Source organism: Festucalex cinctus, chromosome 2, assembly GCF_051991245.1.
Source record: "Festucalex cinctus isolate MCC-2025b chromosome 2, RoL_Fcin_1.0, whole genome shotgun sequence".
NCBI classification, from domain to species: Eukaryota; Metazoa; Chordata; class Actinopteri; order Syngnathiformes; family Syngnathidae; genus Festucalex; species Festucalex cinctus.
This window is the reverse complement of record NC_135412.1, coordinates 7,295,342-7,322,819: the sequence shown is the minus strand read 5'-3', so window position 1 is coordinate 7,322,819 and position 27,478 is coordinate 7,295,342. Positions and strand designations below refer to the sequence as shown.

At 40.5% G+C, this 27,478-nt stretch overlaps 3 protein-coding genes across 11 annotated transcripts in view; 2 read left to right on the top strand and 1 right to left on the bottom strand.

Annotated features, from left to right (window-relative positions):
• Positions 1-825: 825 nt before the first annotated feature.
• On the top strand, positions 826-3,203 carry cldn10d (claudin 10d). The gene is made up of 5 exons (XM_077512538.1): positions 826-1,116; positions 1,195-1,356; positions 1,948-2,029; positions 2,100-2,207; positions 2,300-3,203. Exons 1-5 carry the CDS (start codon positions 885-887, stop codon positions 2,484-2,486), a joined length of 771 nt encoding a protein of 256 aa, XP_077368664.1. The 5' UTR covers positions 826-884; the 3' UTR covers positions 2,487-3,203.
• Positions 3,204-4,332: 1,129 nt separating this feature from the next.
• On the bottom strand, positions 4,333-25,810 carry dzip1 (DAZ interacting zinc finger protein 1). 9 transcript variants are annotated; one of them, XM_077512535.1, is made up of 19 exons: positions 25,520-25,810; positions 14,408-14,564; positions 13,701-14,294; positions 12,796-12,880; positions 12,564-12,679; positions 12,443-12,482; positions 12,230-12,339; positions 12,044-12,160; positions 11,682-11,954; positions 11,080-11,131; positions 10,946-10,990; positions 10,677-10,736; positions 9,432-9,595; positions 8,487-8,682; positions 8,113-8,287; positions 7,585-7,940; positions 7,073-7,194; positions 6,826-6,997; positions 4,333-5,359 (listed from the first exon to the last, which is right to left on the bottom strand). In XM_077512535.1, the coding sequence occupies exons 2-19, from the start codon at positions 14,432-14,434 to the stop codon at positions 5,271-5,273; spliced, it is 2,793 nt and encodes a 930-aa protein (XP_077368661.1). In that variant the 5' UTR covers positions 14,435-14,564; positions 25,520-25,810; the 3' UTR covers positions 4,333-5,270. The 9 variants fall into 9 exon arrangements, 8 of the variants coding, with proteins under 8 accessions (XP_077368661.1, XP_077368658.1, XP_077368660.1 ...); XM_077512532.1 differs by lacking the exon at positions 25,520-25,810 and having other exon boundaries at positions 11,682-11,819; positions 11,892-11,954; positions 14,408-15,780; XM_077512534.1 differs by lacking the exon at positions 25,520-25,810 and adding an exon at positions 14,715-15,779 and having other exon boundaries at positions 14,408-14,644.
• The window catches only part of LOC144013535 (heparan-sulfate 6-O-sulfotransferase 3-B-like), a 17,430-nt gene continuing 15,075 nt past the window's right edge, over positions 25,124-27,478 (top strand). Inside the window, exon 1 of the mRNA XM_077512537.1 lies at positions 25,124-26,178. Coding sequence (XP_077368663.1) covers positions 25,649-26,178 — 530 coding nt within the window. The 5' untranslated portion in view covers positions 25,124-25,648. The remainder of the gene's footprint in view (positions 26,179-27,478) is intronic.

Here is a 27,478-nt window from a genome sequence, read left to right as displayed (position 1 = left end):
CTACTGACCAGTGGGACATGCAGGGTCAATGCTTATGCTGGGGGTCGAACTAAAGATTGAACAAGAGTCATGGACGACAGCAAAATAAGCCGTTCGACATTGGTTGAGAAGATTTGGCTAATTTTTCATGGGTGCAATCCACATACTGAGCTCTGCTTACAAATGTGACACTATTGAAAAGAATAACAGGCTTTCCATTGGTGTAGTTTTATTGTCAATAATGCCAATAAGCATTGTAGCAACAATCTACCAATTCCTTAACTTTCTGTGCTATTTTATTCAGTTCAGTGAAAAATTGTCTGTAGCATGGCCTAGACTGTCATTGATAAGTCTTCTCCCAACAAAGGTTGCGGGTACAAGCCTGAGCCCCAGAGATGTGTGAGACAATCAGTGGTTCATTAACCTTTTTAACCTGAAAGTGTCTCTGAGCAAGACACAGAAGCCTCAGTTGTTCCTGATGCAGCAGAATCAGTAAGGAGACGTGTTAATTTGAATACTTTGAAGGAAGAAAAGTGTTGATGCTTAGATGATTTACGTCTCGTCCAACGTCAACTGGGATAGACTACAGCTCACCGGCGAACAAGACGAGTGGTTGAAAGCGGATGTACTGCTTTAACTTCCCAAAACGTGAGAGCAACCCCCTGACTCTGGTTAGTCCAGTTTGTCTCACGAGTCCCACATGCAGGCAAACAAACGATGACTTAAGTAGCCCTCATTTGGGCACCTGTGCACTGGGAAAGTGAAGGATGCTGACTGGGCAAAACTGTCCAAAAAGATAAGATGCAAAGCAAATTGCAGTAGATCAGCAGTGTCATCGGAAGGAGGGAAGCTACAGAGAGAAAGTTCACTTTTTGTATTCTTTTTTTTAAGGGTTGACGCTCATCATGGAGTACAGGATAGTGGTGATGTACACGGAAATTGGCTGCTTTGTGTCCTGCCTTTGCGGCTGGATCCTGGTGTGCTCCACCCTTCCCACAGAGTACTGGACCTTCTCTGAGGTGGGCAGCATCGTGCTTACCACCTCCAACTACTACTCCAACCTGTGGAGGGACTGCATCTCAGACACCACGGGAGTGTCCGACTGCAAAGACTACCCCTCCATGCTGGCACTGCCTGGTACGACCCTGACAAGACGTCACATAGGACCAAGTGTTTGCCTCCAATTTTCATGCTGCCTTTCATATTTCCTTGCAGCGTTCCTGCATGCCTGTAGAGCATTGGCAGTCTGCGCGGTCATCACTGGCTTCTTTGGTGGCGTCCTCACTCTCATTGGCATGAAGTGCACCAAAATAGGCGGATCGGAGATTGCAAACGCCAGAGTGACCTTTGCAGGTGGAATAACCTACCTCGTCTCAGGTAAATTTGACTTTTGGCCAACTATAAAAGCCGAGTGACCTTTATGCTACGTTCAGACCAACAGTGGGGGAGGCGTTTCCGGCGAGCAATTCGCTACTTTGCCCATTTCGTCGGCGTTGGGTGAATTGATCTTTTGATGCCATCGCGTCAGCGACAGGCAATCGGTGTCGGGATAGTCCACGTCAGCAAATACGTCGCACAGCAGGCAAAACACAGGAAGCGGTTGTGTGCAGAATGTGTAGCATAGCAATGGAGGCTTGATTGTCACGGTTTGCAGGCAACCGGAGCTGTATGACAGGAAATTGCATGGGGGGGAAGAAGCGTGGAGGTTGGTTTCTCTGGTAAGTTTGTTTGTTTCGTTGTCGAAGTGTGAATCAAACTAGCAATGCTACAATAAAGTTAGCACCACCTTCCGAAGCGGAAATCTCTCCTCTTCTTCCGTTGCGCCACCGAGCGAAACAAGCGATATTGAGAACCCCGCAAAGAAACACGTGCGAGACCAGCGTAGTGTCGCGATATTTTCGGTTCAGTTTGAACGTAGCATTAAAACGGCACAATGGATTTCAGAAGAGTGGGCTATTTTTGTGCTAGGCTTCTGTGGTATGATCACTTACTCCTGGTGGGCCAACAGAGTCATCACAGAATTCCTCGACCCAAATTTCAGAGCACAAAAGTGAGTAAGTACAGTTTGAGATGCATTTGCCGGGGGTGGGGGATCAACCATAATTTATGTTAATATTCAGATTTGAGCTTGGAGCGGCAGTTTTCATTGGCTGGGGGGGCTCCATCCTTCTGCTGTCTGGTGGGACTGTGCTGATTTACTTCTCTGGAAAAGAAGGTCTTCCGTCGGGGTAAAAACAAAACAAAAACACTTTTACTCAAATTTCCCATTCGAAAAGGCTTTTTGCTGATACAATAATTTCTCAATTTTGGTCCTGTACAGATCCTCAAACCGACCCCGGAGACCAGCCACCTACGCCACCGCCCGCACCCGAAAGACATATATGCTCCCACCCACCTCGTCCAGGGTCACTCTGGGGCCACCGCTCTTTTATGAGGGGAGGAGGAGTCGACCGAGCAGAGCGCCAACAAAGACGACTGGCACCTTCAACAGGGATGACTTTGTCTGAGCAAAAGGGGCATTATTAGACAGCGGACTTCTATTGGCAAACAACCACAGCGGTATAGACCCTTCCAGTGTGACGTCACGTTAAAGTGCGCCCCTAGCGGTGGGGGTCAGGGCGTCAATGCGAGTGAATTAGAAAACAATCAGTGTGAGCTCGAAAATAGGTCAAACAGTTGTTAAATCAGCTACTAATGCTATGGTGAACTTGTGCGCGGCCGACGGATGCTCTAATAGCTCAAACAGATCATTCTTTCGGCTGCCAACAGGGATTCTAAACCAGACGGAAGACAGTGAGGAGTGAAAGACAAGCACGATGGCTAGCGTGACTGCGAGCGAAACTACGACGCAACTGCTTTGCAAGCACAAAAAGTACGAGGATATGCTCAGATCATTTTATAGCAGGTAGTTTTTCTCTTTTTCCTATACAGCTGGTCATAACATTAACCTCTGATTGTAAAATCGAGGCAGACAGAATGGGCCATATTATCTTTAGGGAAACAATCATACTTTTTTTTTGCATAAGTATTCAAGTCATTTTGAACAAAAAGTTAACGATTTAACACGATTATTACAATTAACATTAACTCGGGCTTGATTTCTGCTGAGAAATATGTCGTAAATGACGTGCGGTCTGTTTGTTAGCAGCTAGCAAGCTAGGATAGCTCGAAGACTTCGATATACAGCAAGACGACACAAACGATTTAATGAATGACAAATTACACCATGACCGACATACTTTTTCAACTAAAAACAACATACCTTAGGCTTCCATTTCCACTTTGCCCCCCAACAAACTCCACTTTTTTGTAGCTAGCGGCTCCAAACGACTGGTTTCAATGATTCGCAGTATTGTAGTGTCCTACTCGGGAAGTTTTTTGTGACACTTGACATATTTCCCACCTTTGAACGAAAACGCTCGCCGAAAATCAAGCTGTCTACATTCATTTGTTATGGGATGTTTGACCCCCGGGAGGCACTGCGGGAGCTAAGCAGTGACGTCAGCTGGAAGGGTCTATTGGCCATTCTTCTTGATAAATATACAGGAAAAGTGTAACTTTATGTCAGTTCAGTAACGGTGTAAAAAAAGAAAAAAAGTTTTTCTTGACAGCTTATTCCTCACAAGGGTCGCGGGTAGAGAATAATCAATTCTAAAAATATTTGATAGTTAACAGTCCTAATACACATTCACGCCACTCGGTCAATCCCAATTCACCAAGATAATTTTCATTGTTGGTAGACTTTTTTTTTTGTTTTTTTGTTTGCAAGTAACAGCAACAGCTCTGTATTGAAACTTCATGTGATGTATTAATGGCGCCACTTTGTGGTTTAGTTGGGCCATAACCAATGTCCTTTGCATTTTTAAGGGACAGTCATACTGTATATTTATTAAGCATCCGTGGGGAAAGCATAATGACATAAAAGACACACAAGAGGGCGCTGCAGCAGGATTTTGATTTCACTGACCGGTTATGATGCATCAAGATGACATTTTTGTTTTTCTTACAAAGCAATATGTATGCATTATTATTATGATGATTATTAAATGTGTTTTATGTTTTGCATATAACTAATTCATGTCCAGATACGGTTGGCTTTATAAGCGCTCTATAAATGAAGTTCAATTTCTTGCCCAAATTGTGAGAATTCCTTTCAGACCACAAGCTACTAGTGCTTAGCAAAATTGAACTTTGTTAGAAATGTTGTAGATTGCAATTTGGTCAGCTGTTGGAAGGCCACCTGCATAGGCAAGAGCAACATACAGTCATAGAATGGAACACAGTTAGCCTTGCCACAACTATAATTGGCACATAGAATGAACGTACATGAAAAACAACAGCAACATCTTGTGATGGTTTTTGGAAGAGGTTTAATGTATTCCTCAATCAAATGTTCTATTGCTTGTAAAATACTTCTCTATAGAAAAATATAGTACATCAAGGCTTAATTTACCAAAAATTATAAACAAGTGACGATACACAAAGTGCTGAAAAAATTTTAAAAGACCATCACTCAATTGCCAATGTATGGTTTATACTGTACAATAGGTAGAGATTTAAAACCAAGTAAAGAAAAAAGTAATTATTGCTAAAATTGATCAAAGAACGTACAGTGCAAGAACAAGATTTTCAAAAACATCCATCCATTAGCTACCGATTATCCGGGATCACAGGAGGGCAGCTCCTCTGTCGGGATTCCTAAGGCGTTACCAAGCCAGCCGAGAGACATAGTCTCTCCAGCGACGTGTCCTGGGTCGTCCCCGGGGCCTCCCACATATGAAATGTGCTATACAAATAAACTTGCTTTGCCTAAAATATGCACATTTTGACATTGCTATTGCCTTTATGCTACAACTTTGATGAGGTATATTTCCTTCTGATGAACAAGAAATACTTCTAGCGGATGGATGTCACGAAATTGCACGTTCTTGTTCAAAATAGTAAAACAAATAACAGTTTTCATTGTAAACGTGTTTGAAAGAATTCTATATTCATCGTCTCATTTTTATGACATGTGGTCTAACAATTTTGTCCAGCACTGAATGCGTATAAGATATATGAAAATCCCCCCCAAAAAAGCACATTTGAAAACATGTGCAAAACAGTTGGCACAGGGATGAGGTAATATTGAAAATGCTAAGCTATGCTAACATATACGGTTAAATTGAGTTGACTCCGTTTTCCGTATATGGACTTGAGGTTGTAGGTTTTGTCCCACCGGTGGTGTCGTCTCGTCTGCTATTCTGGAATTTACCAGAAGCTTTACCAGTGTAGCAGGAGTGTCATTTGTGCTATATGTTAAAATCCTCCAAGTCACAGATGTCACTGATGTAACACGGACTGCTCTTCAAGGTGCTTCCTGTTCCAGCTTCAGTCAAACCTAACAACCACAAATAAACAGCACATCTTGAAAATTAAGAATTTGACAATATTTATAGTCCTTTGGACTGCACTCATAAACATTTTATACACTTTTGTTCATTGCAAGAACTTTTTTTTTCTCTAGTTAGGGTGAAAACATTATCACATTTATAATAAAGATGCATCAGGCAATGGTACCTTGACCTACAAGATTAATTTGTTCTGTTAACACGATTTTAATTGAATTTTCTCCTACATGAAACTGATTTTCCCCACTGAAATTAATTGATATCCGTTCCATTAGCGAGCCTCTCAGGAGACATATGAAACCAACATTTGTGAGATCTCACAAAACTTTAATTCATTTCATTCTGTGCTGTTTGGTGACATGGCGTATACTAGGGGTGTGAATTGCCTAGTACCTGACGATTCGATTCGTATCACGATTCACAGGTCACGATTCGATTCGATACCGATTAATCCCGATACGAATTTATAAGTCGATTGTTGCGATTTTTTTTCATTCAAATTTAGAAAATACTAATCAGTAAGCTTGTAGAGTGTAAGATTTATATGAAAATGTATTATTTATTTATCTTATAGAGGTTGTAATCTGTTTCATGTTTGAACGGCATTAAAATAAAATATTAAGGCTTAATGTTCCGTTCATATAACATTCTTCCATGCTCAAGGTGTGAATCCTAACCCGAAGTCAGTTGAATATTTTTCCATTAAAAATGGAAGTTCAAAAATCGATTCACACACAAAAAAAAAAAAAAAAAAAAAAGGCAATGATGATAAGACGTTGAATCCGAATACCGAATGAACAATTCTGAGCTCTTAAAAAAAAAATTAAAAAAAATAAAATAAAAAATAAAAAATCGATTTTTTTTTTATTGAATCGATTCGAGAATCGCGCGATGTAGTATCGCGATATATCGCCGAATCGATTTTTTTTTTTAACACCCCTAGCGTGTACCATACTAAACGTGGACCAGAGGACGCGAAGGAGTGAGTTCTTTCCAGGGATTCGATTTTTTTAGATTAGATTAGAAAATGATTAGCAAGCATGTTGCAAGTTAAGGCTATAAGACCATCTCCATGCAACTTGGTGTTCTTGTGATTACAGTGGAACATAATCAGAAATTTAAGATGAATAAATGACATCAGCTCAATGTTGTGCTAGTTATCTCGCCACACACAGGAAGCCCGCGCCCATGTTTTCGGGTTTGGCCATGTAAACGTTCTGTCACAGTCACAGTCATGCTCATGGACAAATTCGAGTCATCAAATAACATAACGTGCATGTTTTTGGACTGTGGTAGAAGCCGGAGTATCAAGAATAAACCTATACAAGCGCTGGGAGTCCTGGACCTCTTGAGAGTGAGATAGAGATGCTAATCACTATGAATAATAATAATGTTCGTTCGTAGTTTCCTCACTAAGGGCTAGGGAGGCACTGAGGTGTAAAGCCGAGGCACTCACCTGATCTGGGAGCCTTTCCTATGGAAGTGTCTTTCCCTGTGGAGGAGTCCCACACGCTAGTGTTAACTGATTCCTGGCTCATGGAGGAGTGAGGTGGTTTCAACTGGTTGGTTCCTTGTTTTCCCTCAAAGGTGGAATTGGCGTCGTCATTGCTCTCATCCAGATCTGACGACTATCCACATATTCCAAAATTAACTCGGAAAATCCTAAAATATCCAAAATTACTTGCTGTTTACATCAGCCTCACCCAGAATTCCTCAACCTCATCATTAGTCTCCGGCAAGATGCTCACTCCCCCTACTGGTTTTTTGGACACCTTATGTGCAGCCAGACTCTCAATTTTCCTTGCCAGGTCACTGACTTTGTTCTCTAAAAAACAAAAGACAATGTAGCAATTAACAACTTTTCTTTGTATTCAATTATATATAGGCTTAAAATGAACTACAAATTGGAAAATAAATGAATGTATTGTTTTGATTGACATTTTACACCGGTGGTTGTCAACCGTGGTCCTCAAGTACCCCTATGCAGCCTGTTTTCCATGTCTCCCACAGCAACACAGGTGTTTCAAACGATTAGCCAATCAGCAAGCTTGCATGAAGCCTGATAACGATCCTCAGGTGTGTTGGCTGAGAGAGACATGGAAAACAGGCTAGATAAGGGTACTCGAGGACTGGGGCTGAGAAACAGTGTTTTACACAACAACTCAATTTCTTTGGATTTTTGTTTTTTTTAAGATACGGTACTTGTCCATCTTACCTTTACCAACGTTTGTCTTTTCTACATTGCCATTCTGGTCTTTGAAACTCTGGAGCTGTCGAGAGTCAATCTCCTGCAGCTCACTGACGTCTGAGAACTCATCCTCATCCTCGCTGTGTAATTTCATGATCGCCGTCTTGGTCATGTCACCGGCAAGCAGGCTTTTGAAGTACGGCGGCCCAGCTGGAGCCGGCTTCGCCTGGATCAAATTGGGTTTTTGTAAACTGATTGGAACTGCTTCCTCCTTATTGATTTTGGCTTGCGACGTTTTGCCCCATTGGTGTCGAGGAGGCTCCGAGTCCTCTGTGTCTGTATCCTCGTCTTCTGAATCCACGAAAAAACTGAAAGGCAGCGTACTAAGGCAGAAGCAGTCTCTTTTAAATTTAACACTCAGGTGAACATTTGTCATTTTTACTATAACTATATAATTTTGACTATTTACTATAAACATACATATGTGCAAATTGTGCATAAAAGTTGTTAATTGATAACAACATTGGAGGGTTCCGTCCTAACAAATTGATTTACTTGTGAGCGTGTTCTTGCTGAGCAGCTTTGTGGCTGGGTGTAGACGTCTTTGGTTGGATGGCGGTCTTGACTCTTGGTGTTGGTTGAGGCGTCCTGGCTTGTCGGCCTTTAGGTTCAGAGATGCCCTGCGATGCCTTGGAGGGGAGACTGCTGGACCGAGGGCGCGTCCGTAACACTAAACAGAAGAGGAACGCATATGACATCCGCCCTTAAAAGCAGCTTAGCCACTGACAGCACACCAACACTGAGGCTCTAATTTGTCTGTGGCAGACCCAATCTTTCACAGATAGTGTGACTGTGACTGCTAATAAGACAGCTGACTTAAGCCAGATGACGTCATTTACTAAGAGGCTTGCGCAATGAATTTATCGTACCCTGAATGGAGTGTCTGGATTTGTTTGGAGACTGGAGATTGCTTTCCTTCTTCGTGCCCAGCTTCTGCTCCAAAGTGTTAGTTATGTCCACACGATGGCGCCAATAGTCAGGCAACTTTTTTGCAAGGCTTTGTTGCTTTGTGTGTAAATTAGCAAGAATGGTCCTGAGGTCTTTGGTCGTCAGTTTTCTCTGATCCTGAGAAAAGTGGTACAAAGAATATGAAAGGATGAAAATCAACACACCCCTGATTTGGCACTGTGATGTGCTTTATTATTACTGCACACACCCTAAGTCGTTGCAAATCCTATGATCGTTGTAAAAATATGTAAATGACTTTCAGCACTGTACAAATATAAGCGGTTGATTTCCATGCTTGTTTATTATGGGTATATAAACTTGTACGAAAGGCATTTGATTCATTCATTCCCGTATTTGTCCTGCTGGTGACGGTAACAAGTTAAATTAACTTCCTTCAAGGTCTGAGTGGCTCCTGTCTTTGACAGGAAGCCAGCACGGCTATGTGACAGCCACATTGGGTGGGGCTCAGCCAGGATCGTTCTAGTTCATCTAGTTCAGTGAAGTCACTTCAACATATTTCGAGAGGCCATCTTTGGCTGGCTTAACAGATGCATTGGCCAAGCCGTGACAGTATGAGAGCGCCTTTCATGTAATAATTTAGCGGTAGTTAAAACTCAACTTCATTTATACAACACTCAACAACAACCACAGCTGTAATAAAGTGCTGTACACACAAATGAGAACAGGTAATTAAAGAAAACAAGAGCCTGTTTTTTTTTTTTGTGAAGTCATAGAATCTTAATGTTTTTTTTCCATAGCTTTTACAAATGAAAGAAATGAAAGCTTTTGTAACATAAGACCAATCAACGATGCGATGCGATGCGATAATAGGTTGTACACAGTTGTGCTAAAGAGCAATAGCTTACCGGCTTCACGCCCAAGCTCTCCAGCTTCGTCATTACAACCTGCTCAAGATGTTGCTTGATTTCAGTCTTGTTAGGGGTTCTTCTGACAGACACCCTGAGTTTCTTCTCTGGAATAGGTTCAGGCTTTTTCTCCACTGGCCTCTTCTCAGGGATGCCGCTCAAGTCTGTAAAAGATTGAACTGCCCATTTATTAACAGTTTTGAAGGTCATTTTGCGTACCGGTGCTTGCATGTAGGTCACCAAGTTGACGACGTTTGTATCTGGTCACGTGGCTATTTAACTCATTCGCTCCCAGCCATTTTCACAGAAGTAATCCCGTTCGTTCCCGGCTGTTTTACTGGATTTTGATTGATTTTTGCAAGGCCCACAGAATATTGTGTTCTATTGTTATAAAAGCATGGAACCTATCAAAAGAAAGATTAAAGTCTCTTCTTTCATCAAGAAATAAAAAGTATGTTTCTATGTTTCTATCTGCTTCCGTTTTGCAGCAATTAGTATTAGAAGAGAGCTAAGTTTCATCAGTTTTAACAAATCTATTCAAAATTGTAAGTAATTGAGCTTTTTTTCTACATGGCCCTGGTTGATCTCCTTTGCTCTGCTGCCACCTGCTGGCCGTTTGTGTAATAACTACCATTTCTGCAACCGTTCTTTGCAGTTGAGAGGCTGCATCAAAGCCTTCTGTATGCTCTAGCATTAAAAAAAATAAAAAAAAAAAATAAAAAAATAAAATAACGTATAAATACGTCTTTGGGACGCATAGAACATTAAAAAAAAACATATTTACACATTATTGGGAGCAAATGAGTTAAGTAAGAACTGCTCATAAATACACAGGTTTGTAAGTCGACACAAGAAGCGCTTAACTTTTTTTTTTTCTTGGGCTGTGAGTTTGTTTTGAACAAATAGAGCATAGTGTGGAAGGCTATGTTACATTTGGATGAGCAGTAACTGTAATAAATAAATGAAGTAAGGACATAAAAGCAAAAACGAGGTGATTAAGCGCATCATAACCAGTCAACCTGTTTATGTAACCCTCAGTGGCTTTAAACTGGAATTAGCCACTACAACATTTTAAGGCCTTGGCGTGGTCGGAGAAAACAAAATACAGTAAGTGTAATAAACAAATGATGGTCTCAGTCACAACAAAGCTGAGACAACAGCTGCTCAACAGACTGATGCTGATGATGATCCATGCAAACAACATGCAGTCGACCGACTCTGCTAGACTTTCAAGTTCTCTTTTACCTTCCTCCTCTTCTGACAGTTCTTGTATTGGATCCAGCTGAGGAACAGAGATGAGCTCCTCTAATAGAGCAGCACACGAGGTTCATAGATCATTGGAAGTTGGGGAGATAAAATAGGATTATAAGAAAAGTGGGACAGGAGCAGAGTGGGCGTATTCTTTCAAAAAAAAAAAAAAAGAAAAAAAAAAAAAGAAAACCATGCATCAAAGGCCATGCACTCAGACACTCTGGGAGTTCACGTTTATTTCTCAGTTCAGGTTCAGAACTCACCAAGTACAACTTTCTTTGGTTTAGGCTCTGGAGCTGGTGCACTTACTAACGCAGGAAAACAGAGAAAAGGAGACTATATCAGGATCACGTTGGTGGTTTCCTGATGAGGAAATAGTCCACATTGAATCTTTTACCTGGTACTTTAAGTACTTTAGTGGGTGGCTTTGAAGATTCTGCATTCTGCATCTGCAACATCAACAGAATAAAAACATTGTGACACATAAGGCATGAACACATTATTGGTCATTTTCAATCTGGTTAAATCTGTTATGACACTGAGTACCACTCACTAGCAACAATGCTAAGCACGTGTGCAGATCCAACAATACAAAGAATAAAGTGAATGTTTATTATGGGTAACTTATGGTTGGAAATGACACAGACAAGCGGCAAAAGACTTTATTATTATGATTATTATTTTAATTATTAAGATTACTGATATCCCTCAGAATTGTGAGGGGTGAGACTTTTGAAATTTAGACAATTTTGTGCACTTAATATCGTGGTCGGTGGAGTGTGTATGCATATATTTCTGAGTGGAACTATTCCAGGAAACGTATTAACTTCCTGTGGATTAAGTTCCCTATGCAGTGTACAGTATCATGTTCATCATCATCCTATCACTCAGCTCATGCAGCAAATACAGGAAATCCTGAACAAGGGTTGTGCTTCCACTCTGCTTCCGCCTTCGCACACACTCACAGTGGACATTGAATGAACGTGAAACAGTACTAACCTGCTCCCGCTGATCCCGGATAGTTTGCTCCTTCTCTTGCAGCTTCCTTCGCATCTCCTGCAGCTGCCTCTTGCTGTGCTCCTGGTGCTCCTCGTGCTCCAACATGGCCGACTGCAATCTGCTCAACTCTTTCTGCAACTGAGAGGAGAAAGTTTCGCACAGGACAAGTTTAAAAAGTTGTGGAATTAAATCAAAAAGGTTGTACTGTACATCATTCTTTTCTGACTCATGAAGAGTTGTGATTTTCCCCAGCCTGGACTCCCATTTTTTGTCCTGGAAGACAATGTTTTATTAATAGTTTGCAATGAAAAGCAACTTTATTCTCATGCAGAATATAAAACAGTATTTTATTTTTTTAATACCTGCTGTTTCTGTTGATGTTCCATCTTTTGAATGGTTTGTATCTGCACTCTGCTAAACTCGTTCTGCATTTCTTTTAGCAGGTCTTTGTCCTTGGACTGCTGCTTTTCCTCCTGGAACTACAAAATGTCAAATGAAAAAAGTGGCTTAATTGAGAGAAGATCCATGACGTTTTTTTTTTTTCTTACCTCTGCTGATCTCGCTTGTATGATATGTTGATTTTGAATAAGATCCTTCAGATTTTTAATCTCTAGTTTGAGGCTTTCAATTTGAGATTTCTTCTCACTTTCTCGCATCTCTGAAAAGGGGGCATACAGAAAAAAAATACGTTTTTAAAATCTGGATGCAAAAACAATCATTACCCTTTGTCTACTAAATTGCCATATTGCGAGCTGACTCACGTAGCTCATGCTCTTCTACGAGCCGCTGCAGCTTTTGAATCTGTGGCAAAGAGTAAGTGTGGGAAGTTTGTTGTCCTGACAAAATATTTTAGAAGATAAAGCACACTGCAATGTTTTGTACCTCAACTGTTTTGGCTTCCAATGTTTGTTGCTGCTTAACAACCTGCTCCTTCAGACTGTTCGTCTCCAGTTTCAGAGCTTGGTTCCAAGATTTCTCCTCATGGTTTGATTGTAACTCTGGTTTATAAAAAAAAACAAAAAAACAAAAAAAACAGCAATGATGGTGCACATAATGTAAGTATTCCATGTTTCACATGCAAAAAAGATATGCATGTAATTTAGATGGGACTCACGTATATCATTCTCATCAGGGTGGCGCCGCTGCATGTGACTCTGGAGAAATGAAGCGGTGAGGAACTTCTTTTTACAAAATGTGCACTAAAACACAACAGAAGCAGGTGTGCGTAAACCCAAATAGAACGTAAATATATTCGGGAGCATCAAAATTAAATGGTGACAATTATTATTTATGATAACTATATCTCTACTTGTCAATCTATATTACGACATTGTGACAGGCGGAATGATTGAATTGTCTTTCATTATTAGATGGCAGATGGTGATTTAACCATTTGATCCATCTGTTGCCAGTAAGTGATGGTTTCTTTTTTTTTTTTTTTATGGTGGTGTGCAGTGACACTTTTTTTTTTTTTTTTTTTTTTTTTTTTAGCTGCCTTGTGTCAATAAGACAGGAAGCATTGCTCTATTAATTATTGAGCAGGGACTGTTAGTGAGCTGCTTATGCACACCTAGCAACCACATGCTGCCATGACAGACACACTCTGTTGCCTTGACATAGCTCAGTCAGAGGCAGCCCTGTATTTAAGAAATTAAATTGTGATATAAACATACTGATGGAAATTGAATGTGATCTGCTATAGATTATGTTAAGTACTACAGCATGCATTTGCATCAATACCAAATACAATACACAGCAATTTCATGGGACAATTTTAAATATAGTAATTGGTTGTGAGTGACACAAGACAGCTAGCCTGATTCAATACCACTTGGCACCCCTTTGTAAGTGGATTAAAAACTCAACTGAACCCACCATCTGCTGGCCAGCTGTAAGAATACCCCTTGCTGTCCAAAAACAAAACGTCTTTTAACCATTCCCACACAGTCAAGGGAGGTTTTACAATTTAAATACAATCACAAAAATATGTGTCAGCTACATTCTCACACTCAGCAGTACCTTTTGACTGTTGGTCATTTGTGGGGCAAACAGAGATTGCTGTTTGCGTATGATCTTCCTCCTGTTCTTGAGCTCGGCCGTCATCTCTAACATGCTCTCCTCCTGCTTCTTTAACTGAGCCAGCAGCTGCTCCCGATGCATGTTGGCGCTCGCCAGCCTCTCCTCCGCTGCTTGCAGATTGAGCGTGAGACATTCCTGACAGTGGAGGAGCCATTCGACTGTGAGCTGGGCCAACTGGAGGATCTTGATGAGAGCTCGGTCCACGGGGCTCTGACAGCGCTGGCATCGTTCCCCATCCAAACTGCAGAAGGTCACGGTGCTTATGTGCTCCTGTAGGACATCCACATCTAGCTGGCTAATAACCAAATCAATATCTACAGCATGGATTCGCCGCCAGTCTACACTCTCCCCACGCTGGCGGAACCTGAAAGGCAGAATGGTGGGTGGCGCACTGGACGGAGCCATGCCTAGTGCCGATTGAACCTTTACAGAGTGCTGGCTGAGTGGGGAATTCAAGAGGGATGGGATCCCTGCTGATGAATGATTCCCTTGGGTGTCACTGCTATAGGGGTAGTAGATTCCGTCCTGAAATGGCTGAAACAGACAATAAGAACGCCATTTACACCTGGCTAGTCATGCAAATCCCATCACAATATCAAGCAACCTATATTTTCAACAGCAGCATTTTCAAAGAAATTCTAATCTACCTGCTCCAGCCGAGCTCTCCTTACCATCTCCGAATCATTCAGGACTCCCACAGTGAACGCAAATCGAGGAGCCGTGGTTTCTCTCTGGTTCCGCCTTCTAGCAGACACGAGGACAAACGCAGAAGCCGCGTTGCCGTGGAAACAGAAACGAGCTTCCCTAGGGAGAGAAATGTTATCAAAACACTGCAGGCAATCAGCTCGATGTTTCCCCAGCACCAGCAGCGGTTGGACTGAGACCTGTGGGAGAAAACGAATGCTTCGCAAAGATATGAATTCCACCATTTCACGATAGCAACAGCTAGCTTACCTGAAATGCGCGAGGACAGCTTTTGAAAATGGTCGACGGGTTTGTTCAGATAGTGCCGCTAATCCTACGAACAATACACTTTTTGATGGATTTGGGACTTGCCTGACTTCAAGATGAACAATAACATGCGTGTTTTAACTTGTCCGAGGAGCGCTAATAATGCCGTAAGGTTCAACGAAACACCAAAGTGTGCTATTTTGTCCAGCCCCCCGAAAGTTGTTTTTTTTTCCTAACGGAGATCTCTTGAGTTTAGCTTCCAAGGACACACCAAGATCTTTTACTGCAGCGGCCGTGAAAAGGTTTAGTTAAATAATCACCGCTGGGCCATCCATTGCAAACGGAAAATAAACTTACAGTCGTGGTCGTTGACGTTAATAAATATTTGAAAGACTTTGGAAAAGTTTTATCCCTGCCTTGACCCGAAGAATTTCGGGGTGACTCACAGACTACCATCCGGTACCTTCAAAATAAATCACAAGATTTGAGTATTAAATTAATAATTTAAAAAAATGAACAAGTTAAGAGTTTTACAAGGAGGGAAATCACATTTCCAATAAATGTCTTATAATGTCAATAAAAATCTTGTAAGAAATGTGGCTGGGGAAAGTAGAAAGTCCAAAGTTTATTAGTTAAGGCCAATATCGTAAATCTGTGCGTTTATATCTCGTTTATATCAACAGTTCTTAACAACTAATATTACAATTTTATCTTCTTTTTTTTCTCCAACCTACTCCATGTGGCCGTGTGTGTGGGTTGGGAAATGAACAGATGGGCAAGAGTTGGGTAAGTGTAGTTCATGTTCACGTTGGCTTTAAAAATGAAGTCTAAAAGCGTCCGTGCATGCGATGGATACATAACTGACAATCACGTCTTTTGCAATGTTCTGTTCCTGATAAGTTTGGTGATAACATGCAACCACGGACTTCATAATGTTAAGTCCGTGTATGCAGTATGAGTCTTTACACTTCCGGTACCTATAAAGTAACATGGTGACGTTTTGTTTTTTTGTTTTTTTTAAATAATAATAATAATAAAAAGCAGTCTCAGGTAGGAGTCGTCTGGCCTACTTTTGCTTTAGTTTGCGATTAAGAGTTTTTTCCCCTCGATGAATTTCGTAGATAACGTAAACTTTCTAGACAATTTACCTTCAAAGTAAAATGATCCATGATTTTTTTTTCTCTCTCTCTGATGCGACGCGGGGTGTTTCTATGACGTTGTTTCCAATCGTCAACCTTCCCTTTTTACATTGCACCACGTGTCAGAACGGAATAGTCGAGACATTTAAATAAATAAACATTTCTTAAAACCAAAAAAAAAAACCAAAAAAAAAAAAACATTTCCTTAATTGATTTTAAAACATATAGGCATGATTTTAGGTTTTGCTTAGGTCTACCTCCAGAGGTCCTCAGGTCACTTATTATTTTTATTTTATTATTATTATTTTCCAGAATCTCAGCTGCACCGCTTGCATGTTGTTCTTCCCATGCTTGAGTACATTTTCTTCGTGTGCTTGGGCTCCCTCTTTATATTGTCTCTTTTAGCACATAATAAAAATATGCTCGTTCTGTACCATACCCCCCTCAAAAGGTGGGCAGGAGGCTCCAGCTCAGCCGCGATAAAACTATAGGTGCAGAAAACGGATGACACACACTGCAGGCCTTCAATGTCAAATCAAATATGACCAGCAGAGGTCAGTAGTCACTAAGGCTTGTCTTCATCTGAATGCTGCAGTGGTGTGGTGGAGAGTAGACAATCTATAGTCATTTATACTCACAACTATGGTAAATTGATTCATTTCCTTTGCATCACAGACAAGAAAAAGCTTCACACGCACGCAACATATTGTACAAAGCAGAAGTCATTTCGAAAATATGATGTCAAGACAAGAACATATCAGAAGTTGAACTGTGCAGAACCCTTCATCAGAGTCCCACTGCTGGAATAAGCGTCATATGCCCAGCCAGTCTACAGACAGCCTCTGCTGAGAGCTGATTAAGAGGGATATTAATTCCTGGCGACAAGCCCAGTGAAGAATATGGTTCCTTGAGGCAAATGGGGAAACTCCTCAAAGATTGTGTCACTAAAATGACCCACTGTTTAAGTGAGGCATCACAACGAGGCAGAGGAGTTCAGTTGTTGGACAAGATGTTGATGCACATGTCTAAAAGTCATCCATTTGTTGGAGGTTGTGCAGCTTTGCTTTGAAGCTGTCACATAGAAAAAGAAGGATGGCTTTGTGGTAATGACTGCCGGTCTGCAAGTACACATAACCACAGAGACCCAGAAACACATTCAATTACCAGCCACAACAGTACAGTTAGGTACACTGTTAATGAAACCTGACATCAAACCCAGTTTTAAATGTCTTAATACTAATTTTGTCAAAGGCAAATGACTGGAATCCCAATCAGTAATGGTTAGGCAGGCTGCCATTTTGTTTATATCAGACAAGCTGTGTATCATCTCGTCCACCACCACCACAATCCTTTTCTGCCTGCTGGGTTTCATCTGAGTCTCTTTGTTGTCTATTTTCAACAAGGCAGTCATGGGGGTCACAAATGGTGAATCAGCCTTGTGGGACGGGACGATGGAAACGCATGGCAGCAGGAAGGGGAGGAAGAAAGTGCCATCCAACAGTTTACTTCTGTTATAAAAAAAAAATACTTTAGAATTTTAATATGTCAATGAAAAGATGAGGTCAATGCTGATGATTTTCTTGCATCCTTCCATTATAGTGAGGTGACCAAAATTTTAAGGGGCAGGTAGATCTGTTAAAATTCTTGGTCAGCGTACAGTATACAGTATGCAGTAAGTGGACATGCTCAAAGCCTCACAATCTTGATTATACTGTTCTTGGCAGAAGACTGCATTCTAATGCGCGAGTCTCTAATGTGAGTTCCTCTCCCAACTTGCAGAGTACGAAGAGTCTGCCATCCTCTGTGTGTCCTCATTGCAGACATGTAGGAGGGCAGAAGGAAAAGCGGAGCTCAAAAAGAACCGTCGCTCTCTCTGAGCTATGGCAGCCATCCAGAGAAGGCCTTCTTTATATTCACAAAGCATCTCGTTTTAGTGTGGGACAAGAGAAGCACTTAACGTGACATTTAGAGATACTAAGATGTTCTCTCTGGAGGCCAAAGAGGGAGGGGAGGGGTGAGGGATGACAGAACCAATGGTGTTGTTGCAGACATATGCTCTAAATGCCAGGGGGGCTGCTTTTTGTCAGAGAGCTTAAACCACAAAGATAAGAGAATAACCTGGACTCTGGTCTTACACCTCTAGCTATGGTACTGGGGCTCAGGCTAAATCTCTTTCTGAAATGGATTCATCTCTTTTCTATCAAATATGATCTTTGAAAGCTTAGGGAACAATCTTCTTAGATTGTACATTAGGGCTTCATTTATCCTTGGGGGGGAAAAAATGTGCATGTATACTGCGTGTATTTGGAATAGTCACAAGATGGGACACATTTCGCTCTGGATACACTGTTTCTTATTCGTAACCAGATGGTTTTTATACATATCTTAAAACTCATTCTCTCCCAGCCATTTTCACGGAAGCAAACCCCTTTGCTCCCGGCTATTTTACTGGATTTTGACTGATTTTGCAAGACTCAAAGAATATTGTGTTCTTTTATAAAAACATGGAACCTACCAAAAGAAAGATTAGAGTCTCTTCTTTCATCAAGGAAAGTTTCTATCTGTATTTATATATGTTTCCATTTTGCAACAATTAGCATTAGAATGCAGTTAAGTTTCATAATTATTCACAAATCCGTTTAAAACAGTGGGGAAAAGAGATTTTTCAACATAGCCCTGGTTAATCTCTTATACTCTGCTGCCACCTGCTGGCCGTTTTTGGAATAACTACAATATCTTCAATTGTTCTCTTCAGTTCAGAGGCTGCATCAAAGCCTGTATGCGCTAGCATAAAAAACAAAACAAAAAAACAACAACATAAAAAACGTATACATTCGTATTTGGACGCATGGTAATATTTAAAATAGAACGTATTTATATGGTTGTGAGAGCAAATGTGTTGTTGGGGTTCACAGTAATTAAAATAAGACACCACACTAAACATCATAAATATAAATTTAATGTGTAAGGGGTAGGACTAGATACGTTTTTAACTTCTTCCTACTCCCTTTTGAACTGTAAACTGAGTTTTTTTTCTTTCGTTTGTAACTCTTGTTTCTCTGCTGTTTGTTTGTATGTTTATATGTTCAATAAATCAAATCAAAATCAAATCAAATATCCATGTGAGTTTAGCATGTACATCAAGCTCATGACATAATGAATACTGTGCATGAGAAAAGGATAGTCATAACTGCTTAGTGACATGCAAGGAAAGTTAAACCTACATGTTCATATGTAATCTGCTCTTTTACACAATCCTTATTACAGTACTTGTAGGCCTCCAGTACACATTTTCTGCCAACACAAACCGGCAATTTTTATGATGTTTCTGGACTTCCCATCCATTTGCAAACTGTGTTGTCGGACTTTTTGACTCTGTCGTCGTGTGTTATCATGCATCTAATTCTGACAGTCTGCCCAAGTGCGTTTTTCACGTGGATGCAAACGTCATTGGGGCAGCTGGTGCGTGTTTTTTTTGTTTGTTTTTTTGGATCCCAGAGTGAGAAAAAAATGTGTAAAAAATTCTCACGTGCATATTGACGTAGCTAAGTGCTCGCATTCAAGTGAAAGAACTAAAATGACCGTACAGTTTGCAATTCAAATAAGATCTGTTATTTACATTACAAATGTCTACACCCGCATATGGAAGCAATTTACAGCATTTCTACAGAATAAACTATTCTGGGGGCAGAAGAGTGCTAGTAGTTAGTGCCTCTACATCAGTTGAGAGGTGCTGGGTTCAAATCTTGGCTCAGGCCCTTCCTCTGATGTGGAGTCGGAATGTTCTTCGCTGTGCTTGCTCTCCACCTTCCAAAACACAGTTAATTGTAATTGATCCATCCGTCCGTCCATCCGTCCGTCCGTCCGTCCGTCCGTCCGTCTGTCCGTCCATCCATCCATCCATCCATCCAATCGGAGACTAAATTAAAAGACAGGATAGCTTCTAGCTTACATGAGCTCCTAATGAGGACAAAAGGTATCAAAATGGTTGAATGGAGGGAGAAGCAGGATCATCACCTCACAGCTTCACAGGTGCTGGAGGATGACTAACAAGGAGCAGTCGTTACCATGACACCATCTAAATGTACAGTTTTACAAGGTGACGATACAAATCTATAAAGATCTCATTTGTTTTTTGTTTTGTTTTTGGTATATGCACAGAACACACTGGCCGATCTGGAAATTACACAGAAACAGTAACATAAAACGAAAGTAGTTGATAGAAAATAGTTCTAGCTCACGCTGCAACATCTATCAAGGTTGAATACACTCTTTGCATGGTGGATGCATGGTGGGCAATTTGTTTTCACCAAAAATCAACAAAAACACATTTTCTCATTCTGATTGCTGTAGTAGCTTGCAGTGGTGTGCAACTAACTACTACAGCTTGAATTTTTATCATACCTCTCATTATGGACACGCTGGCGACATTCAAGGGACAAAAATCACCATAAATGTCCAAAAATATTCACCAAAAATCAACAAAAACACATTTTCTCATTCTGATTGCTGTAGTAGCTTGCAATAGTGTGCAACTGACTATAACAGCTTGAATTTTTATCATACCTCTCATTTTGGACACGTTGGCGACATTTAAGGGACAAAAATCTCCAAAAATATTCACCAAAAATCAACAAAAACACATTTTCTCATTCTGATTGCTGTAGTAGCTTGCAATAGTGTGCAACTGACTATAACAGCTTGAATTTTTATCATACCTCTCATTTTGGACACGTTGGCGACATTTAAGGGACAAAAATCTCCAAAAATATTCACCAAAAATCAACAAAAACACATTTTCTCATTCTGATTGCTGTAGTAGCTTGCAGTGGTGTGCAACTAACTACTACAGCTTGAATTTTTATCATACCTCTCATTATGGACACGCTGGCGACATTCAAGGGACAAAAATCACCATAAATGTCCAAAAATATTCACCAAAAATCAACAAAAACACATTTTCTCATTCTGATTGCTGTAGTAGCTTGCAATAGTGTGCAACTGACTATAACAGCTTGAATTTTTATCATACCTCTCATTTTGGACACGTTGGCGACATTTAAGGGACAAAAATCTCCAAAAATATTCACCAAAAATCAACAAAAACACATTTTCTCATTCTGATTGCTGTAGTAGCTTGCAACGGTATGCAACTAACTACTTGAATTGAACTAGCTTGAATTTTTATTAAATTTAAAAAAGAAAATTCCCTTTGGGAAATAATGGAAGCGTAAATAGTTTATTCATAAAACCATTACTGATTCTATCTTCATAAAAGTGTCAAAAAAAAAAAAGACGCTCTCAAAAACTACCTTTACATTAATGATGTTTAAGAAGGTGCGATTAAATGTTTGCATATGCGTTTCAATTTTTTAATATTAATCAAGATATGCAGCAAGTTAAGCATTATTAACATTGAATATTAAATTAATAAAACACTTCACATGTAATAATATGTGACAAGCAGTACTAAGTAATAATGCTTATGTTGCTTCAGCTTCTACATCTTCACTGTATGGTGATACATCTCTGTGGCTACCGGCAGTCAACAGCTCAACAATGGCTCAACATTCGGCATGTCACCGAAATACTTGATAACAACACATTTGGGACATGTTGGATAGATACTTCTTTGAACGTGAGTCCCCTTACTCCTCCTCTCTCCACATCCCTCTTGAGACTGGCCCTTTTTTTTGGAAACAGGGTAGCAAAAAGCCAGTTGCAAAGTGAACGCTTTGATGCTGGCTAATTGTAATCAGTGCAAACTTGAATGTACCAGACAACATGAGCTTCTACTTCCTTCTGAGAGAACTTGTAAATATCTAAACTTCACAGCCAGCTCATTACCACTTCTATTTTGCCGCACAAAACAATGCAGATTGTGTCCCGTTGGGGAATGGGCTATTTATGGGAAATTATTCTACTGCAAAATGGAATGGAATATAAATGCACTTAAAGTACATGCAGACTCAGGATTTTAAGGACAAAATAATTTCTTATCTAATAAGTCATTTGGGCATGAAGTTTTGCAAATGTTCCATCCTGTCCATTCCTTGGCACATTCATTTCACGTTCCTTACCATGGTTTTTAGGGATGGGCGAGTACCGATACCAGGTATCGGTATCGGGCCGATACCTGCCTTTTTTCAAGTACTCGAGTACTCGTGACGCAGACGAGTACAAGCGACCGATGGCAGAGGGGGAAGACGTTAAGTGAACCCTCCTTGTCTGTAACAGTTCTTAAACCAAAAATGCACCGGTTTGGAAATACTTCAAAATTGTGAATCTTAAAATAAAAGAGCATTTTTGTGTTTTATTTTGAGCATTAAGACTATTGAAGAGTGACTGTACTGTTTTTTTTGGGTCAAAATTAAAGGAAATATATTTGTTTAAAAATATCTTTTAGTGATTCTTTTTATTTGTCAAAATGTACTACTGGTATCGGTAGTTGATATTGGTATCGGTGAGTACTGAGGGTGTGAGTATCGGTCTGGAAAAAAAGTGGTATCGAACATCCCTAATGGTTTTGCTCATATGGATTTTGGGCTCTATTCAGACGCAAGGAGAGGTGGACCTCAGTATCCAGATTATGCCAATGTCAGGGGGCATGAGAGCTGAAAGGGGATGTAAAAGAATACAAAGAGCGGCCTGGTTAAATCCCCTGATTATACATTTGATTTGTGTATTATAGTGCACTTCTCGGTACTCAAAAGACGCATAACAGAAAACGTGATGGGGGATCTTGGGCAAAAAGCAATGGCTTTTTGATCACTTAAAGCTTAAAGTTGATCCATTACTGGTGCTCTGTGCATGTCAGTCACATGTTCACAATCTATTGGTGACGAGAGCCCACTCACACAACTTATTGACTCAATTAGATAGAAACTGTCCATGGTACTGAACTGCTGAGCCTATCTGAGAATGTGTTTCATATGGTCTGAATGACGCATTAAGTTGGAAGTGGAAATGGAGAGGAAAAAAAAGTAAAAACAGTCTTGGTCATTCAACGTGATTATCGCTGGTGTATGCTCAATCCTTGTTCCTCCAAAATCATCACTTTTCAGGAGACAAAAAAAAGTTCATATTTGCTGACCCGTTAACATTGCATCGTCAAAGAGAGCAATTCAGTTTCACCACTTTATATTGAGCAATAATTGGTGAAAATAGCACACATGGACTGACCAATAGTATGGGTTTATGAAAAAATAAATGTGCCTGATGCCAGCACTATGCAACATCACATGCCCAAGACAAACTAATAATATACAGTAGCTTGAAAATTGACGCCATTATGAATTTTGGTGTAAGATTGAATTTACACATTAGTGGAATACAAAATATCATGTGTCTTGTGTGTTGTCTTGTGTTTGTGATTGTTGTGTGCGTGTGTGTGCATGTACGTACAGTATGCGTGCCTGTGTGTGTATGCGGCATGGATGTGATTAGAGATGAGATTGCATCACCAGCTTGGCAGCGAGGACAGATGACAGCACATATGTAGAGTCAAGTCGGCCTGAACAAATGGGAACTGAAATGCAGCTGGGCTTCAAAGTAAAAGCAGATACTACATGATGAAAAACTTGAAGTACTTAATTACACATTTTCTGGCGCACCTGTTGTGTCTGATTTCATTCAATGATACGTTTTGCCGGATTTACAGACCTGAATTGACTCAATCCTAAACAGTTTTCAATTACATCAGAAATAGCATGTGAATGCTAAGAGATGTTTTCCATCCATCCATCCGTCCGTCCATCCATCCATCCATACATCCATCCATCCAGTCAGTCATATCGGGCACATGTAGACACACAACCATTCCCGCTCTACTATACTATGGACAATTTTGCCTCATCAAATGCACGTTTTGGAAGGTGGGAAGGTACATTCTGGCTCCTCCATGAAATAAGAGAATAAGCACATGAAAGCCGTAGAAAGCAACATTTTATTTGAATACTAATTTAATTGTTGCATTACTCTAATTACAGTGACATGGTTGCAAATAACCTGGTTGCAAAGGAATGTTAAAGTTAGAATTTTTTACTCAAGTATACATGCTAGCTGTGTTAGCTGCTATGGTAACTGGTGAAAAAAAACATAGCTATAAAATATGAATATTTGAGCGTATATTTATTTTATGTATGTTCTCCATTTGCATTGGGAAAAGTCAATATTTTTCTACAAGTATAGTTAATTTGATCACATGAACAATTTTCACATACATTTAATTACTTTAAAATGTTATTAACAATAATATGGCTGGTCAACTTGTTTATTCAACACGTCACTCTGCTGCCTGTCATATGTGTAAATGTTGGACTGAACTGTACACATATACAGCCAGACCAAACAGAATGCAACTAAGCCTTAAATCTGAACGAATGAAGCCATATCATTTCGTGTCTGATGGTCAGGTACAATATAAACTAGGATCAAGTGGTGGGCGACTGGTGATCGTTCCCAAGTTACACACGCATGGACAATCCTCTAATGAATTTGTGCTGCCTTGCCATCATAATTAAAAAGAGTTCTGCTTTGGTCCATTTCCTCAGTGCTATTAGCGTTTTAACTTGTGAGTGCTGGCCGTAGTGGAAGACTCTGCGAGTATTAGCTGGGTTGGAGGGTGGGGCAATACGACTCTCATGGAAATGACCAGCCTTTCACCCTGAGTGGTGTGCCCCATTTCAAACTGTAAAATGTTTTCATAGTCCAATCCTCACACCTGAAATGTGCCTGCCTGTCCTTGTGACACTGGGAGCTTGACCAAACTTGACTAGCCATTTCCTGCCAAAGTATACTTTTTACTTTTACATTTCTGGTTGAACCCTTGCATTTTTTTAAAAATACATTCTGGCATTGTTTTTCTTTTTGTCCTCGTTGTCAAAAGTCTGTTTGAACTATTGTCCGGCAGATGAGTATACACACATTGCATCTTGTTGGACTTGGGCGTACCCATGCCACCATAAAAGTGAAATATATCAATATAGAGGAGTATTTTTCAGCTCTTGTGCATTTTCCAAGCTAAACTAATTATGTCAAATGTCAAATTAATCCTTCCTTTGACGTGTTTTTCTGAAAATATCAATAACGGGATAACAAGGTTTGGGTGACATAACCAAGGAAAACGTAAAAACAGAAGAACAAATAAAGAGAGGACAGCATGCATGTTCAGAGTAATTAGCTTGATGATGTCATTTCTGAAGAACTGTGGATGGATGGATCGAACCACTTTTACAACAGGTGTATTGTAGTATAACTGACTCAACGGGTGCATGTTTCGGTATTTTAAATAGATGATTGAAATCTATAGGTAAGGAGGAAGGTGGGTAGAATTTGCCATAAAACGGATTTTATTTTTGTAAGGACCTATAAGCGGAAGCTTGTACTGATCCATTTCCGCTTTCCCCTCGCAATGTTTTAACTGCACGACAGTAGTCTACATACCTGTACACACAGTAGTCGACTTTCGTCAGGACTGGCGAACGCACTCGTAACTCAACCTCATGTGATGTGCTCGCCACATAACTTGACTGAAGCGGAGAGAGCGATATGTAAGAGTTGCGCGCGTTTTGTTCACAGCGTAACGGCAGCAAGTTTGGCAAGTGAAGCTTTCCCGGAGCAAGACGCCCGAGCGGCGGCGGCGGCGGCGGCGGCGGCGGCATCGCTCACCTGCTGTGCGGACTTCAGCTAACGGGACCGCCCTGTCCAAGCCGGAGAGGAGCGGAACCGCAGCATGCCAGGCGCTCGGGAGGAGGATTACGTCTCACTTGTGTCCGCGGAGTGAGCGTTCCGTGCACCATGGAGGAGAAGTTCAGTAGACTCATTTTCATCCCCATTGCTGCGGTGCTCTGCTTCATGATAGGCTACCAGTACGTGTGCCCCGCGGAGAGCAACACCTGCTACTTCCGACGTGAAGACAGCGGCCTTTTCGAGCAATATTCATCCCTCCGCACGGAGCAGCAGCCGGACGAGGACTTCGCCGACAAGACCACGTTCACGTTTAACTTCACGGAGCGGGACCTGGACAGACACGTGGACTTTAACATCCGCGGAGATGACGTGATGGTGTTCCTGCACATCCAAAAGACCGGAGGAACCACGTTCGGACGCCACCTGGTGAAGAACATCCAGCTGGAGCAGCCCTGCGAATGCACGCCTGGCCAGAGGAAATGCACGTGTCACCGGCCCGGCAAAAGCGAGTCGTGGCTCTTTTCCCGCTTCTCCACCGGCTGGAGTTGCGGCTTGCACGCCGACTGGACCGAGCTCACCAGCTGCGTTCCCGTGGTGATGAACAAGCGGGACAAAAAGAATTCCCAAAAGAGAAAAAGGTGAGGATGCTGCCACTTCATTTCAAATGGCATTCTGCACACTGCGGCATCCTATAGATCAGCACTCAACCCTTGTGTGTATTAGGACTAGAGAACCTATTAATTAAAACCACCCTCGTTCCTTATGCAGATAAGCACTATTTTTAAAGTTCTGTTGTAAAAAGCACAACATCCTTTTAGAATTTTATCAACTCAGTGAATGATTCCCCCCTTTAATTCATTTGTTGCTCAAGATGATATCTAAACTCACACAGAAGAAATCAAATTTAATTGATATGCATTTAAAAGGTGACCAAACTGATAGCAATTAAAATGTAAAAATATACAGTAACACAGTTACCGAAATGTCAACCTGTTTTACAAAAAGGCCACTGTTTGTGAGAACCTCATGTGGAGGGGGAAATTTAGTTGCAGATATTAGTGATCTTGAAGGAGTGTGAGAAATTAGAAGGTGATAATCCCGTTAAACAGTAAATATTAGGGGTGTGAATTGCCTAGTACCTGACGATTCGATTCGTATCACGATTCGATACCGATTAATCCCGATACGAATTTATAAGTCGATTGTTGCGATTTTTTTCCATTCAAGTTTAGAAAATACTAATCAGTAAGCTTGTAGAGTGTAAGATTTATATGAAAATGTATTATTTATTTATCTGAAATTTCAGTCTTATAGAGGTTGTAATCTGTTTCATGTTTGAACAGCATTAAAATAAAATATTAAGGCTTAATGTTCTGTTCATATAACATTCTTCCATGCTCAAGGTGTGAATCCTAACCCGAAGTCAGACGTTTTGTTGAATATTTTTCCATTAAAAATGGAAGTTTAAAAATCGATTCACACACACACACACACACACACACACACACACACACACACACAGAAAAAGGCAATGATGATAAGACATTGAATCGGTAAGACTACCGAATGAACAATTCTGAGCTCTTAAAAAAAAAAAAAAAAAATCTTTTGAATTGAATCGATTCGAGAATCGCGCGATGTAGTATCGCGATATATCGCCGAATCGATTTTTTTAACACCCCTAGTAAATATAATACAATTTATTATTATTATTATTTATTTATTATTTTTTATTTTTTTACAATAAAGGACTTTCAATGTAAAAGTGACAAGCGAGCAGGTAAAACTGACAGTGTACAAACAAGTCGTATACTGATGCATAATTCTCATTATCAGCAAATCGTCACCCTCTTAAAATAATTACCTAAGTCATGTTTTTGCAAACATTTTTTTTTTTTGTTGCCTAAATCAGGGGTGTCAAACTCAAATTAGCTCAGG

Excerpts from the sequence above, each read along its gene's own strand:
- dzip1 (XM_077512529.1), bottom strand. The coding sequence starts at position 14,689 with ATGGTGGAATTCATATCTTTGCGAAGCATTCGTTTTCTCCCACAGGTC. Across the intron at positions 12,680-12,795 it reads CCCTGATGAGAATGATATAC|AGTTACAATCAAACCATGAG; the intron begins GTGAGTCCCATC and ends TTTATAAACCAG. Across the intron at positions 6,998-7,072 it reads ATGAGGTTGAGGAATTCTGG|TCGTCAGATCTGGATGAGAG; the intron begins GTGAGGCTGATG and ends ATATGTGGATAG.
- cldn10d (XM_077512538.1), top strand. The coding sequence starts at position 885 with ATGGAGTACAGGATAGTGGTGATGTACACGGAAATTGGCTGCTTTGTG. Across the intron at positions 2,030-2,099 it reads CCAAATTTCAGAGCACAAAA|ATTTGAGCTTGGAGCGGCAG; the intron begins GTGAGTAAGTAC and ends GTTAATATTCAG. Across the intron at positions 2,208-2,299 it reads AAAGAAGGTCTTCCGTCGGG|ATCCTCAAACCGACCCCGGA; the intron begins GTAAAAACAAAA and ends GGTCCTGTACAG.